Below are 15,417 nucleotides of genomic sequence, written 5' to 3'. Positions count from 1 at the left end.
GGCGCAGTGGCTCGTGCCTCTAATCCCAGCACTTTGGGAGGCAGAGGCAAGAGGATTGGTTGAACCCAGGGATTCAAGACCAGTCTGGGCAACTTGGCGAGAGCTCGTCTCTACAATAAATAAAAAACTTAGCCAGGCACAGTGGTGTGTGCCTGTAGTTCCAGCTACTTGGAAGGGTGAAGTGGAAGGATCGCCTGAGCCCAGAAGGTCGAGGCTGTAGTGGCTGTGAGTGTGTCACTGCACTACAGCCTGGATGACAGAGTGAGACTCCAACTCAAAAAAAAAAAAAGAAAGAAAGTCAGACTCAGTGGCTCAGCCTGCAATCCCACGCTTTGGGAGGCTGAGGTGAGTGGATTGCCTGAGCCCGCAGGTTCGAGACCCACCTGGGCAATTTGGCTAGACCTCATCTCTACAATAAATCAAAAAATTAGCTGGGTGTGGTAGCTCACGCCTGTAGTTCCAATATGCCCGGGCTGGTCTCGAACACACAGGCTCAAACAATCCACTCACCTCAGCCTCCCAAAGCGCTGGGATTACAGGCGGAGACACAGAGCCTCACCACTTCTTTTTTTTTTCTTTTTTTCTTTTTTTTTTTTTAGCATCACGGTCTCACCAAGTTGTCCAGGCTGGTCTAGAACCTGCGGGCTCAGGCAATCCTCTCACCTTGGCCTCCCAAAGTGTTAGGATTATAGGCGTGAGCCACCGCACCTGACTAAAAGCCTATACTTCTATATGGGTGTGATGGCTCAAGCCTGTAATCCCAGCACTCTGGGAGGCCGAGGTAGAAGGATCACTTGAGCCCAAGAGTTTGAGACCAGTCTTGGCATGTAGCAAGACCTTGTCACTAAAAAAAAATCAAAAAAGTAGTTGGGTGGCACTCACCTGTGGTCCCAGCTACTCGGGAGGCTAAGACAGAAGAATCTCCTGAGTTCGGGAGGTAGAGGGTGCAGTGAACCATGATGGTGCCACTGCATTCCAGCTTGGATGACAGAATGAGACCATAACTTGAAAAGAAAAGTCTATACTTCCTGCCTGTTATTCTGTCTATCCCAGTCCCCTACACTCAGGTTTTTGCCCTGCCATTCCACCTAAATTCTTATCATTTGGTTCACCCATGGCAACCTTACTTGTAAATGCAATGCATACTTTTCAGCTCTTGTTTTTCTTGACCTATTGATATTGATGACCATATTGTTCTTCAAGAAATTTCCTTTTCTTAACTTCCAGGACATGATTCTCTCTCCTTCAAAGGTAGGTCTCACACCTTTCTGACTATATCTTCTCTCTGTCCACAGGTCCTTCTTTAACTGCTAGTCTCCTCTAGGTTCATTCCTTGGCCTTTTTTTTTTTTAAAGGATATGGGGTACAATTCAGGATTAGGTATACAAGTGGTCATTGTACAGGTAAAGTTTGGGCCTCTCTTTGGTCCCCACTTTGCCTGGTTTGAGATCAGGTACGCTTATTGATGTTATATCCTGCTCCACCCCCCCCCACCCCAGTGGTATCCTGCTGCTGCCAATCCCTTTGTTTTGTTTTTTTTTTTGAGTTGGAGTCTCACTCTGTTGCCCAGACTGGAGTGCAGTGGCCGCTCCCGGTCACTGCAGCCTCGACCTGCTGGGTTCCGGCAATCCTTCCGCCTCAGCCTTCCGAGTAGCTGGGATTACAGGCACGCACTACCATGCCCGGCTGATTTTTTGATTTATTGTAGAGATGAGGTCTCGCCAAGTTGCCCGGGCGGGTCTTGAACCCGCGGGCTCAGGCAATCCACTCACCTCAGCCTCCCAAAGTGCGGGATTACAGGCTGAGCCATTGAGCCTGGCTGCCAATCCCTTTCTTATAGTATTATGGTAAATGTTCAGGGTCTGCTTATGAGTGAGTCCTTGGCTCTTTTTTCACTCTAATCCATTCCCAGGGTGGCCTTGCTTCAGAAACTCCACAAAAACATCCATTTCAGACTTCCACTTCCACATGAATGACTCTTTGATCTCTCTCAGCTGGATTTTTTCCCAGTCTCCAAACCCAAAGGCTAACTCACTGAAAAATCTACCAGAACATTCCACAGTCCACCTGAAACTTTACTATTTAAAGCCAAGTTCACAATTTTCCCTGTCACAATCTATCGAAACCTATTCCTACTCCTGTATTTACTATTATAGAGTTGGAAAGGGGCCAGTAAATTACAGTCTACAGGTCAAATCTGGCCTGCTGCTGTTTCTGTAAATAAAGCTTTCTTGTTTTTGTTTTTGAGTTGGAATCTCACTCCCTTGCCCAGGCTGGAGTGCAGTGGCACACTCACGGCCACCCCAGTGTCGACCTGCTGGGCTCCGGCAATCCTTCCACCTCAGTCTTCGAAGTAGCCGGAACTACAGGTACGTGCTACCATGCCCAGCTTGATTTATTGTAGAGACAAGGTCTCGCCAAATTTCCCAAGCTGGTCCTGAACCCGTGGGCTCAGGTAATCCACTCGCCTCGGCCTCCCAAAGTGCTGGGATTACAGGCTGAGCCACCAAGCCTGGCCTTAAATAAAGTTTTATTGAAACACAACCATAGCCATCATTTACATGTTGTCAAAAGGCAGAGTTGAGTAGCTGAGATTGAGACCATATGGCCCACAAAGCTGAAAATACTTATTTTGGGGTTTTTTTTTGAGTTGGAGTCCCACTCTGTCGCCCAAGCTGGAGTGCAATGGCACGTTCATAGTCACCGCAGTCTCGACCTGCTGGGCTCAGGTGATCTTTTCACCTCAGCCTTCTAAGTAGCTAGAACTATAGGCAAGTGCACCACTCCCGGCTAGTTTATTTATTTATTGTAGAGATGAGGTCTCTCCAAGTTGCCCAGGCTGGTCTTGAATCCCTGGACTCAGGCAATTCTCTCACCTCGGAATTCCAAAGTGCTGGCATTACAGGCTTGAGCCACCACACCCAGCATTGAAAATACTTTTTCTTTTTTTTTTTTGAGTTGGAGTCTCACTCTGTCGCCCAGACTGGAGTGCAGTGGCCGCTCCCAGCCACCACAGCCTTGACCTGCTGGGCTCTGGCGATCCTTCCACCTCAGCCTTCTAAGTAGCTGGAACTACAGGCACGCACTACCTCGCCTGGCTCATTTTGATTTATTGTAGAGATGAGGTCTCACCAAGTTGCCCAGGCGAGTCTCGAACCCGCGGGCTCAGGAAATCCACTCACCTCAGCCTCCCAAAGCACGGGATTACAGGCTGAGCCACCGAGCCCGGCTCGAAAATACTTATTAAATGGCCCTTTATAGGAAATCTTTGCTGACCCCAGTTCTGGAGGAGTAAGTCAACATCTTTTTCGCAGTCTAAGGATCGTTATTCACTCTTCTGCCTTACTCTTTTTTTGTTTTTGAGTTTGAGTCTCACTCTTGTTACACAGGCCGGAGTGCAGTGGCACGCTCATGGCCACCGCAGCCTCAACCTGCTGGGCTCAGGCAATCCTTCTGCCTCAGCCTTCCAAGTAGCTAGAACTACAGGCACACGCTACCATGCTCGGCTATTTTTATTTATTTATTTATTGTAGAGATGAGGTCTCACCAAGTTTCCAAGGCTGGTCTCGAACCCCTGGGCTCAGGCAATCCTCACCTTGGCCTCCCAAAGTGCTGGGGTTACAGGCTTGAGCCACCAGCTTTTCTTTAAACATAGTCTGAGCTGGGCTCAGTGGCTTAGCCTGTAATCCCGCACCTTGGGAGGCTGAGATGAGTGAATTGCCAGAGCCCACGGGTTTGAGACCTGCCTGGGCAACTTGGCGAGACCTCATCTCTACAATAAATCAAAAATTAGCCGGGTGTGGTAGCTACTTGGAAGGCTGAGGCAGAAGGATCACCAGAGCCCAGTAGGTCGAGGCTGCGGTGGTTGGGAGCGGTCACTGCACTCCAGTCTGGGCGACAGAGTGAGATTCCAACTCAAAAAAAAAAAAAAAAAACATAGTCTGGTTGAAGAGACTAGATATGCAAGGAAAATTAATACAGAAGCAAAAGGAGAGTAAATTTATGAGAAGCATAGCAGAAGAGATCTCTAGGTCCATGTTATCAGGGGACATTTCAAAGAAGGTGAACTAGGGAGGATTTTAATGGAAAAGAAAAGTTATTTCCATTGTAACGATAGAAGAGAATGGATATGGAAATAGCCCAAGTCTAAGTATGAATGAAGATGGGACATGTGTGTAGTATACAGGCAGTCTAGCTGGAATAAAGGATTCATTAACAGGGAGGCAGAGACTAGTGAAGAGAAGTTTGTGTAATGGGTCACTGAAAGTCACAGGGATAGAAAAAGAATAGTGTTTTAGGAAGACCATTTTATACAGTAAAGATACAAGTGGAAGAGGAGAGAAGGAAGCCCAGGACCCTACCTTCTCTTTTAATTTTGTCTGTAGGAAGAGGGTCAGGCTCTGCAGTTGTTCAGTCACTTCCCCTAGCTGCTGAGAATACTGGCGTGTCTTCTTCAGGTCTTGCTCCTGGTTCTCTGCTATGATGTTGGCCAATTTAGTCCTGAAATAAGGAACAGGGAAGACAGCCAAAGACCAGATTACCTTCTGTGAATGCCTCTCCCAAATCAAACACAGAGTTGCTTTCAAGAAAAGAAATGAGGCTCAACACTGTTACAATTCTCTTCTTGGAGACTTCGGCTTCTAGAAGTGTTCCTGGGAAAATTCAGCACTTAGAGGGAAGAACAAAAAGGTGGAGATCTTACGTTAGGTTCTCTACAGTGTCCTTGAGGTTCTCACACTGTAGGCTGCGCTCCCGGAGCTCTTCCAGCGTAGTTTTCAACTTATACTCAATCTGGCCCAGCTCCAGGTGAGCAACCTGATTCTCCTGGTCTGCAAACTGTGAAGACAAGAGAAGGAAGGAAGGGAAAGAGCAAGGGGGGGAGGGGGTAAAATGAGTCCAAGTGGGGAATTTTAGAGCTCTGGGGACAGAGACTTTTTCCAGTTTACAGTCTCTTTTTTTGTTTGTTTCTTTAGTTGTTTTTTGAGTTGGAGTCTCACTCTGTCGCCCACAGCCACCGCAACCTTGACCTGCTAGGATCAGGCAAACCTTCCACCTAAGTCTTCCAAGTAGCTATAACTACAGGTATGTGCCACCACACCCGGCTAATTTTTTTGGATTTATCGTAGAGATGAGGTCTCGCCAAGTTGCACAGGCTGGTCTCGAACCCCTGGACTCAGGCAATCCTCTCACCTCTGCCTCCCAAAGTGCTGGGATTACAGACGTGAGCCACTGCGTCCATCCAGTTCAGTCTCAGACCTCACCTCAATGCTATCAGGCAAGAGTCACACTAGAGCCCCCTTGCCCCAAGTCATATTCCTTACCTCCAGGGTCTCCTTCAGATCCCGCACCTCTTTGGCCAGGACAGCTTGTTGTTGCTGCAGCTCTGCCTGTATGTGTTTTAGTACCATCTCTTCCTTTTGCCATCTGCCAAAGACCACATGTTAAATCCCATTTGTTCCTACATACTGGGCGCCTACTGCCATAGTAACCTGATAAGAACTCACTGAGCAGCCTGCTCTTCATTGCTTTGGGTAAGCTGGTGGAGCAACTCATCCTTCGTGGCCAGGTTCTGAGCACAGTGGGCATGCTGACCTTGTAGCTCTTTTAGCTGGCTGTCCATGCTGGCCAGAACCTGCAGTTGAGCCCGGAGATCTAGAGCAAAAGTATCCTAATGACACCATGTGGTCACCAGGTCAGAAACCCCCTACACTTCTGCTCCAAAGCAGGTGTGCTGTCCTGCTACACTCCAAGCCTTAGTGGGGCTCAACTCCTTGCATGTGTGCATGTGCATTCACACACACCTGTTGCTAGGCGACTGTTTTCCAACTCCAATTGTTCTATCTGGCCTTTGCAGTCCTCTAAATGGGCAGAGACTTGCTCCAGCTCCCTGGAAACCTAGGAAGAAAAGACAGTTTCTTCCTATAGTTTCACCTGAATTAAGAATCCCAGAACTTAGTCTCAGCTTCTCATTCTGGACAAGATAGCAAACTACCTTGCTCCTGAGCAGCAACATTGCAGAAAATAAGGTTGATCCTCAGGAAAAAGTGGGGACAGGAGAAAAGTTGTTGAAGTAAAGAAGGTGCTGAAGGGCAAAGGAAACAACTGGGCTTAAGACCATCTTACAGCTAAGGGAGGTCTTTGGCTGGTCTCCAAACCCATAGGGTTGAAAGAAGGCAGGTCCTGGGTAAGAGGCTGATGATAGCATGTTATAAAGGCTTCCAGCAAAGAAGGAAACTAGGCCTGAGCAGAACCCCCTCCTGGCTTGTACCTGCTGCTTTTCCTGAATTGCATCACCACGTTCCTGCAGGGCCTGCCGGCTCCTGGCCGTGAGTTTCTCCGTGAGTTGTCGAGACCGACTCAGCAAAGCTGTCCATGTTATACACTACCAGGGGAAGTAAGCAGGTTAGTAGAGCACACTTGAGTAAAGACTACTAATAGCACTGGCTGTGAGTAAGGGAATGGTTATGATGGCCTCAAATACTCACATCCAGTTGCATGGATTTCCAGTCCTGTTGCAAGGTAGAAAAAAGATTCATTGTCTGCTGAGCCAGCTCTTCTTTCTCTGTATGAAGCCCTACCTACAAGAGAAGGATTGCTCAGGAAGAGCGCTCCTTCCCTTTGGATACAGCAAAGTAGGGGTATGTGACCATCCTCCCAGTGTGTCATTGTGGACCCCGGGAAAGCAAATGCCCTTAAATTACCAGTTGGGTCTGGGCCTCCTTCAGAAGGCCTTTGAATTCCCGCACAGATGCTTGGTCCTGTTCCAGCTGGCTGATGCGCTGGCTGGCATGTGCACAGAAAGCCTCCAACACTGTCTCTGCCTGTTGATGGATGAGGTTGCAAGGAGACAGTGGGCAACAGGAGAAACAGCACAAAAAGCTATAACCACCCAACACCCCAGGAGTTCAGTTCTTTATTCCCCAGGGCAGTCAGTCCTCAGGTTACCTCTCTATCTCAAGTGCATTCATGTTCTTAAAGGAACTTTGAGGTAGAAACCTCTTATTTTCAGGAACAAGCGCCCGGCACCTTACCACATCCTTGTCTCTGAGGGCCATTTCCTCTCTGTGCCTTGCCTCCTCCCTTTCTCCTTTGAGGCTCTGGAGCTTTGCCTTCAATTTCTTTAGCACATCAAAACAGCAGGAGACCAAGGTTTCTGCATGCCGAGACTGCAAAATAAGAATCAGATGCCGTGTCCAGTTCCTCTTTTTGGCTTACAGTCCCGCCAGAGACCTCTATTTCCATCTTCATGCTGCTTACCTCCTGACACACAGTAGTTTTATCCTCTTCTAAGTGCAACAGGGATAGGTGAAGCAAAGATATCAGCTCTTTAGAAACTAGCACCCATGACTGCTGTGGAGGGAAAGAGGGCTAGGCTAGATAAAATAAAGTCACAAAGCAGGAAGCAGGAGCCCTGGGGGGAAAAAAATCATTGCTCCAAATTCTAAGCTCCCAATAAGGAGACGATGTAACAAAGGTTTGGAAAACTCCCTTCACTGCTACAGCTGAGTATCACCATCTACTAACCACTCATGATTCTCCATTCTTTTTTTGTTTTTTTTAATTTGCTTTGAGACCGGGTTTCACTCTGTCACTCAGGTTGGAGTGCAGTAGCTTAATTACGGATCACCAGAGCCTCAAACTCCTGGGCTCAAGAAATTCTTCTGCCTCAGCCTCCTGAGTAACTGAGTAACTCCACCATGCCTGGCTAATTTTTCGATTTTGTAAAGACTAGGTCTTGCTTTGTTGCCCAGGCTGGTCTTAAACTTCTGACCTCAAGTGATCCTCCTGCCTCGGCCTCCCAAAGTGCTGGGATTATAGGCATAAGTCACTGTACTCAGCCGGATTCTCCATTCCTGATCTTCATAGGAGGCCCATTGGCAGTATAAGGTCAATCAACACTTACCATGACATTCCTAGCCTGCAGCAGGGCCTGTCCAACTTCTTGGTTCTCCTGGAGATGCTGAAGTTTCTTAGTTATCTAGCCAGAGAGACAGAGTTGTTCCTTTTGAATAGGTGACATATACCACCAGCACCTCATTTTCCCTGCCACCCAGTGAGTTACAGAAGCCTTTACTATTAAAAGCAAGAGAAGGCTGGGCATGGTGGCTCAACCTGTAATCCCAGCACTTTGGGGGTCTGAGGCGAGAGGAATGCCTGAACCTGAGGGTTCGAGACCAGCCTGGGCAACTTGGTAAGACCTCATCTCTATAATAAATCACAAAAACTAGCCAGGCATGGTGGCATGCATCTGTAGTTCCAACTACTTGGAAGGCTGAAGCAGAAGGATCGCCTAAGCCCAGCAGTTTGAAGCTGCGGTGGCTGTGAGTGTGCCACTGCACTCTAGCCCAGGTGACACGAGTGAGACTCCAACTCAAAAAAAAAATAAAAAATAAAAAATAAAAGCAAGAGCAAGGCTCACAACTAAATGAAGCCACATCAGAAAGAAAAATCCAAAGATAGGTAAAAAACTTCTTTTTAAAGTAATTTTTTTCTAATTATAAGGGTAAAACATGTTTATTATAACATTTTGGAAACTACAAAAATGAATAATTGAATTAGATGATCAATTAAAAGAAATAAAAAGGAAAGAGAAATCATTAATAATTTCAACCCCTACAGCAGCAATTCTTTTTTTATTTTTTTGAGTTGGAGTCTTGCTCTGTCACCCAGGCTAGAGTGCAGTGGCATGCTCACAACAACCACAGCCTCAACCAGCTGGGCTCAGGTAATCCTTCTGCCTCAGCCTTCCAAGTAGCTGGAACTAAAGGCATGGGCCACCATACCCATCTAACTTTTTATTTATTGTAGAGATGAGGTCTCACTATGTTGCCCAGGCTGGTTTTGAACCCCTGAGCTCAGGTAATCCTTGCCCCCACCTCTAAAAGTGTTGGGATTACAGGCATGAGTCACTGGACTCGGCCTACGGCAGCAATTCTTAAACAACATAGCACCCATGACCAGAGATTCCAATATACTCCCACATTAGAGATTTACTTGCTACAAGGATTTCCCATAACTGATGAATGTATTATTTTCCTCAGGTATTAAGAAAAAAGTTGTAGAATACTGACTTAGAAATAAATTACTATATTCAATAAATTATAAAAAGAATGTCTTTTGGCCGGGCTCAGTGGCTCAGCCTGTAATCCCAGAACTTTGGGAGGCTGAGACAAGTGGATTGCCTGAGCCCACGGGTTCAAGACCCGCCTGGACAACTTGGCAAGACCTCATCTCTACAATAAATCAAAAAACTAGCCAGGCGTGATAGCGCGCACCTGTAGTTCCAGCTACCTGGAATGTTGAGGCGGAAGGATCGCCGGAGCCCAGCAGGTTGAGGCTGCAGTGGCCGGGAGCGAGCCACTGTACTCCAGTCTGGGCGACAGAGTGAAACTCCAACTCAAAAAAAAAGAATGTCTTTTCACATTTTAATACCTCTGAAATTTGGATACATCTGAAAACTGATATTATTTTAGATTTTATGAACTATAATAGTGCTTAAGAAAACCACAACTAAGCCAGGCACAGTGGCTCATGCCTATAATCCCGGCACTTTGGGAGGCGGAGGTGAGAAAATTGCCCGAGCTCAGGGGTTCGAGACCAGCCTGAGTAACACAGCAAGATGTCATCTTTACAATAAATCAAAATATTAGCCCAGCATGATGGTGCACATCTGTAGTTCCAGTTACTTGGAAAGCTGAGGCCGAAGGATCACCTGAGCCCAGCAGGTTGAGGCTGCAGTGGTCGTGAGTGTGCCACTGCACTCCAGCCTGGGCAACAAAGTGAGACTCCTTAAAAAAAAAAAAAAAAAGCTGCCATTGCCTTGCTAAGTTATGGTCTAGTCTTGTGTTCTTTGATCTATGGCCAGGCCATGAAGCTTTGGCCCCCTCTCCTACCTTAGAGAGGTGAATCTCCTCTCTCTAATTTACTTTCTAAATAAACTATATTTTCTAATCTAAAAAAAAAAATCAAAATTGGGATTATAATATATAAGTAAATATAGGATCCTGCTTGTATTATTTTATTTTTCTACATAGGAATAGCCTGAAATTGGGATATTTGCTTTAGGGGGACCTATCAAAGTAGAACACCGCACTACTGGTATTTTATCTCACCTTAAAGTCTCTCAGAGATTAACTGAATTCTGATTTCATTTCTTTAAAAACCACATAGTTAGCCGGGCTCGGTGGCTCAGCCTGTAATCCCGTGCTTTGGGAGGCTGAGGTGAGTGGATTGCCTGAGCCCGCGGGTTCGAGACCCGCCTGGGCAACTTGGCAAGCCCTCTTCTCCACAATAAATCAAAATAAGCCGGGCGTGGTAGCGCACACCTGTAGCTCCAGCTACTTGGAAGGCTGAGGCGGAAGGATCGCCGGAGCCCAGCAGGTCGAGGTTGCGGTGGCCGGGAGCAGCCACTGCACTCCAGTCTGGGCGACAGAGTAAGACTCCAACTCAAAAACAAAACAAAACAAAAAAAACCACATAGTTAACAAAGGACAGAGTACCATATGTTCTTGCTTATAACCAGAACTTGAACAATTATAATACTATAAGAAAGGCATCAGCAGTAGTGGGAAACTGTCAGGGGAGGGGGGTGGGATTGGCAGTTGAGGGAAACTGCTAGGGGAAGGAGGGGCATACCTTATCAACAAGGGTACCTGCATAATCGTTTGTATACCTAACCCTGAATTGTACTCCACATCTTTATAATTAAAAAAAAAAAACCATACACATGCACAAAGTTAGCTATGATCCTAGCACTTTGGGAGGCTGAGGTGAGAGGATTACCTGAGCCCATGAATTCGAGACCAGCCTGGGCAACTTGATGAGACCTCATCTCCACAATAAATCAAAAAATTAGCCAGGCATGGTGGCACATGCCTGTAGTTCCAGGTACTTGGAAGGCTGAGGCAGAAGGATCACCTGAGCCCAGCAGATCTAGGCTGCGGTGGCTGTGAACGTGCCACTGCACTCCAGCCTGGGCGACAGAGTGAGACTCCAACTCGAAATAAATAAATAAATAAATAAATAAAAACCACATAGTTGGCCAGGTGTGGTGGCTTCACCCCATAATCCCAGCACTTTGGGAAGCTGAGGCGGGGGGATCGCTTGAGCCCAAGAATTTGAGACCAACCTGGGCAACATAGTGAAACCACGTCTCTACCAAAAAAAATTTAAAAATTAGCTAGGCATGGTAGTACGTGCCTGTAGTTCTATCTACTCAGAAGGCTGAGGTGGAAGGATTGCTGGAGCCCTGCAGGTCAATGCTGGGGTGACCATGAGTGTGCCACTGCACTCTAGCCTGAGTGACAGAGTGAGACCTCAACTCCAAAAAACAAAAATTAAGCTGGGCTCCGTGGCTCAGCCTGTAATCCCATGCTTTGGGAGGCTGAGGTGAGTGGATTGCCTGAGCCCGCGGGTTTGAGACCCGCCTGGGCAACTTAGCGAGACCTCATCTCTAGGATTAAAAAAATAAAAAAATCAGCCGGACATGGTAGCGTGTGCCTGTAATTCCGGCTACTCGGAAGGCTGAGGCGGAAGGATAGCCGGAGCCCAGCAGGTCGAGGCTGCGGTGGCCGGGAGTGGCCACTGCACTCCAGTCTGGGTGACAGAGTGAGACTCCAACTCAAAAAAAAAAAAAATTAAAAACCATGAACTTATGTTAAACTTATTTTTCCATATTATTGAAAACTTTTCATAAACATTCTTTTTAATGACTATAAGATATTAAGGACATACATTATTTTTGTTGTATTTTTTTCACTATTAAAAAAAATAATGGCTGGGCTCAGTAGCTCAGCCTGTAATCCTAACACTTTGGAAGGCCGAGACGAGTTGATTGCCTGAGCCCGCGGGTTCGAGACCAGTCCAGGCAACTTGATGAGACCTCGTGTCCACAATAAATAAAAAATTAGCCGTGCCTATAGTTCCGGCTACTTGCAACTACAGTGGTAGCGCATGCCTATAGTTCTGGCTACTTGGAAGGCTGAGGTGGAAGGATCTCTGGGGCCCAGCAGGTCGACACTGGGGTGGCCAGGAGTGTGCCACTGCACTCTAGCTTGGGCGAAAGAGTGAGACTCCAACTCAAAAATAATAATAACAATAAAAGTGTTACCATCTTTATGCAGAATTTTTCTTTCCTTAGGATATATCCCTAGAAGTGAAGTCACTGGGTCAGAAAGTTTTAACTGCTTTAATTTAATTTACTTAAATTGCCTTCAAAAAAGGATGAACTAATTTATATCCTACTGACAAAAGGACAGTGCTTACCAGCATTATCTATCTTATCCTTTGCTATTTTGTTGGAAGAAAGTTACATCTCATTGTTTCAATTTGTATTTTTTTCTTTTTGAGTAGAGGGTTCTCACTTTGTCACTCAGGCTGGAGTGCAGTGGCACTGTCACGGCTACCACAGCCTTGACCTGCTGGGCTCAGGCGATCCCTCTGCCTCAGCCTCCCGAGTAACTGGGACTATAGGGTCATGCCACCACACACAGCTCATTTTTTAATTTATTATACAGATGAGGTTTAGCCATGTTGCTCAGGCTAGTCTCGAAGTCTCAAAGTACTGGGATCATAGGCGTAAGCCACCATGCTCAGCAATTCATTTTTGTTTCTTGTTTTTTTTTTTTAGTTTGAGTCTCACTTTGTTGCCAAGGCTGGAATGCAGTAGCACGCTCATAGCCACCACAGCTTCGACCAACTGGACTCAGGTGATCCTGCCACCTCAGCCTTCCAAGTAGCTGGAACTACAGGTATGCGCCACCATGCTCAGCTAATTTTTTTATTTATTGTAGAGATGAGGTCTCGTCAAGTTGCCCAGGCTGGTTTCGAACCTGTGGGCTCAGGCAATCCTTTCACCTCAGCCTCCCAAAGGCTGGGATTATAGGCATGAGTCACGGCACACAGCCTTTTATTTATTTATTTATTTTTTTGAGTTGGAGTCTAGGCTAGAGTGCAGTGGCACACTCATGACCACCGCAACCTTGACCTGCTGGGCTCAGGTGATCCTTCCGCCTCAGCCTTCCAAGTAGCTGGAATTACAGACACTTGCCACCACGCCTGGCTAATTTTTTATTTATTGTAGAGAAGAGGTCTCACCAAGTTGCCCAGTATGGTCTCAAACGTGTGGGTTCAGGCAATCCTTTCACTTTGGCCTCCCAAAGTGCTGGGATTATAGTCAAAAGCCATGACACTCGGCTGTTGTTTTTTTTGTTTTTTTTTTTTGAGTTGGAGTCTCACTCTGTCACCCAGACTGTGGCCACCGCACCCTCGACCTGCTGGGCTCTGGCGATCCTTCCGCCTCAGCCTTCCAAGTAGCTGGAACTACAGGCACGCGGTACCATACCAGGCAAATTTTTTATTTATTGTAGAGACAAAGTCTCGCCAAGTTACCTGGGCTGGTCTCTAACCTGTGGGCTCAGGCAATCCACTTGCCTTGGCCTCTCGAAGTGCTGGTATTACAGGCTGAGTCTGAGCCCAGCCCTTCTTTTTTGTTTTTAATTTTTAATTTTAAAGATGTGGGGTACAACTCAGGGTTAGATATACAAATGCTCATTATGCAAGTACCCTTGTTAATTTCCTTTTTTTTTTGAGTTGGAGTCTTACTCTGTCACCCAGACTGGAATGCAGTGGCATGCTCTCGGCCACTGCAGCCCTGACCTGCTGTGCTCAGGTGATCCTTCCGCCTCAGCCTTCCAAGTAGCTGGAACTACAGGCATGTGCTACCACACCCGGCTAATTTTTTGACTTATTGTAGAAATGAGGTCTCGCCAAGTTGCCCAGGCTGGCCTTGAACCCATGGGCTCAGGCAATCTTCTCAATTCAGCCTCCCAAAGAGCTGGGATTATAGGCGTGAGCCACTGCATCTGACCCCTTGTTATTTTCTTATTCTAATCAACTATCTATTCTATCCTGGGGCAAATAAAACTCATTAAAAAAAAAATAAGACTCTTAGTATTTATAGAGTAGATAAGTGTGATCTCAAAGGCAGTAGAGACCCAGGAAGACTAAAGTACTAAAGAAAAGTGGAAATCTTCATTACTGAGGAAAGGCAGCCATCATGTGGGAAAAGGCTACTGTTGGAGCAGTAGGGCTGAGTCACGTTGCTGCAGCAGTCTGGTTTTAAGGAGACAGAGGAACATCATTCTCAGATCTCCTGGAGTTCATGACTGTCTTCCCCAGCAAAGCAGCACCATTCCCTATTGCATTGTACAGTAAGGCATGGAGTCGCCCATTAGCCTTGAACAGGGCACATAGTGCTCAGAGCTGGGCAGTCAGGCAGGTGATGAGATTAATGTGAAGGGCGCAGCCAAGCGGCAAGGATATGGCATGATGATAGAGAATGGCTGAAGGTGATGTCATTTCCCCCTCTTTGGTTCTGCTTTAATAGCCTACAAAAGGACCTGGCAAGCTTCACGGGAAGAGGATACAAGGCAGATTCAGGGATAGGAAATGAGGTCAAGGACAAGAAGAAAGGATACAAGGTTATGAAAACACAGGAGAGAAAGTCAGCAGCTAGAAAAATGAGTCTATGGTTTCCAGGATTTGGGGGAAAAGGTAAAGTTACTACTTTGAGAATAGTTTCAACTCTTTGGGCATTTGAGGACAATCTCTTCTTAGCAGCAGCCACCTACTATCTCATTAGCTATAATTTCGAGGCTCTCAATTCCTACCCTGACACCATCCCTTCCTTCCCTAGCCTGTGTTGTCACAGAATTCTCTACACTAGTAGTCTCTAAACTACTTTCTTCTCATATCTTCTACACTAATTTTGAAAGACTCAGTACCCTTAAGTTTAAATTGTTGTAAAGGCTGTAATATCCAGCATATTATGAATATTGATAATTTGAAAAAAAAATTGTCAAATCACTTTTTTTTTTTTTTTTGAGTTGGAGTCTCACTCTGTCACCCAGACTGGAGTGCAGTGGCCGCTCCCGGCCACTGCAGCCTCGACCTACTGGGCTCCGGCGATCCTTCCGCCTCAGGTTTCCAAGTAGCTGGAACTACAGGTGTGTGCTACCACACCCAGCTAATTTTTTTATTTTATTTTATTGTAGAGATGAGGTCTTGCCAAGTTGCCCAGGCGGGTCTTGAACCCGCGGACTCAGGCAATCCACTTACCTCAGCCTCCCAAAGCATGGGATTACAGGCTGAGCCACCGAGCCCGGCGAAATAACTCTTAAATATATCCATCAATAGCATAAATACTACATATACTAAAATGATTGATACCTATTTGACACCTTTTAAAAATACAAGCAGCTGGGCACAGTGGCTCATGCCTGTAATCCCAGCACTTCAGGAGGTAGAGGAGAGAGGATTGCCTAAGCCCGGCAGGTTGCGGCTGCAGTGGCCGTGAGCATGCCACTGCACTCGAGCCTAGGCAACAGAGTGAGAATCTGACTAAAAAAAAAAAAAAAA

The 15,417-nt window shown here is 46.5% G+C and overlaps 1 protein-coding gene across 1 annotated transcript in view; it reads right to left on the bottom strand.

Annotated features, from left to right (window-relative positions):
- The window catches only part of SPAG5 (sperm associated antigen 5), a 31,489-nt gene that overhangs the window by 3,992 nt on the left and 12,080 nt on the right, over positions 1-15,417 (bottom strand). The window contains exons 5-15 of the mRNA XM_008066703.1: positions 7,904-7,978; positions 7,258-7,350; positions 7,032-7,166; positions 6,702-6,821; positions 6,486-6,578; positions 6,269-6,382; positions 5,802-5,895; positions 5,505-5,652; positions 5,322-5,424; positions 4,703-4,836; positions 4,362-4,500 (exon numbers count right to left, since the gene is read on the bottom strand). Coding sequence (XP_008064894.1) covers positions 4,362-4,500; positions 4,703-4,836; positions 5,322-5,424; positions 5,505-5,652; positions 5,802-5,895; positions 6,269-6,382; positions 6,486-6,578; positions 6,702-6,821; positions 7,032-7,166; positions 7,258-7,350; positions 7,904-7,978 — 1,248 coding nt within the window. The remainder of the gene's footprint in view (positions 1-4,361; positions 4,501-4,702; positions 4,837-5,321; positions 5,425-5,504; positions 5,653-5,801; positions 5,896-6,268; positions 6,383-6,485; positions 6,579-6,701; positions 6,822-7,031; positions 7,167-7,257; positions 7,351-7,903; positions 7,979-15,417) is intronic.

Source organism: Carlito syrichta, unplaced genomic scaffold, assembly GCF_000164805.1.
Source record: "Carlito syrichta isolate Samal-C Ts95f unplaced genomic scaffold, Tarsius_syrichta-2.0.1 Scaffold309091, whole genome shotgun sequence".
Lineage (NCBI taxonomy): Eukaryota > Metazoa > Chordata > Mammalia > Primates > Tarsiidae > Carlito > Carlito syrichta.
The sequence above is the reverse complement of the archived record's forward strand: the minus strand, read 5'-3'. Positions and strand labels throughout refer to the sequence as shown.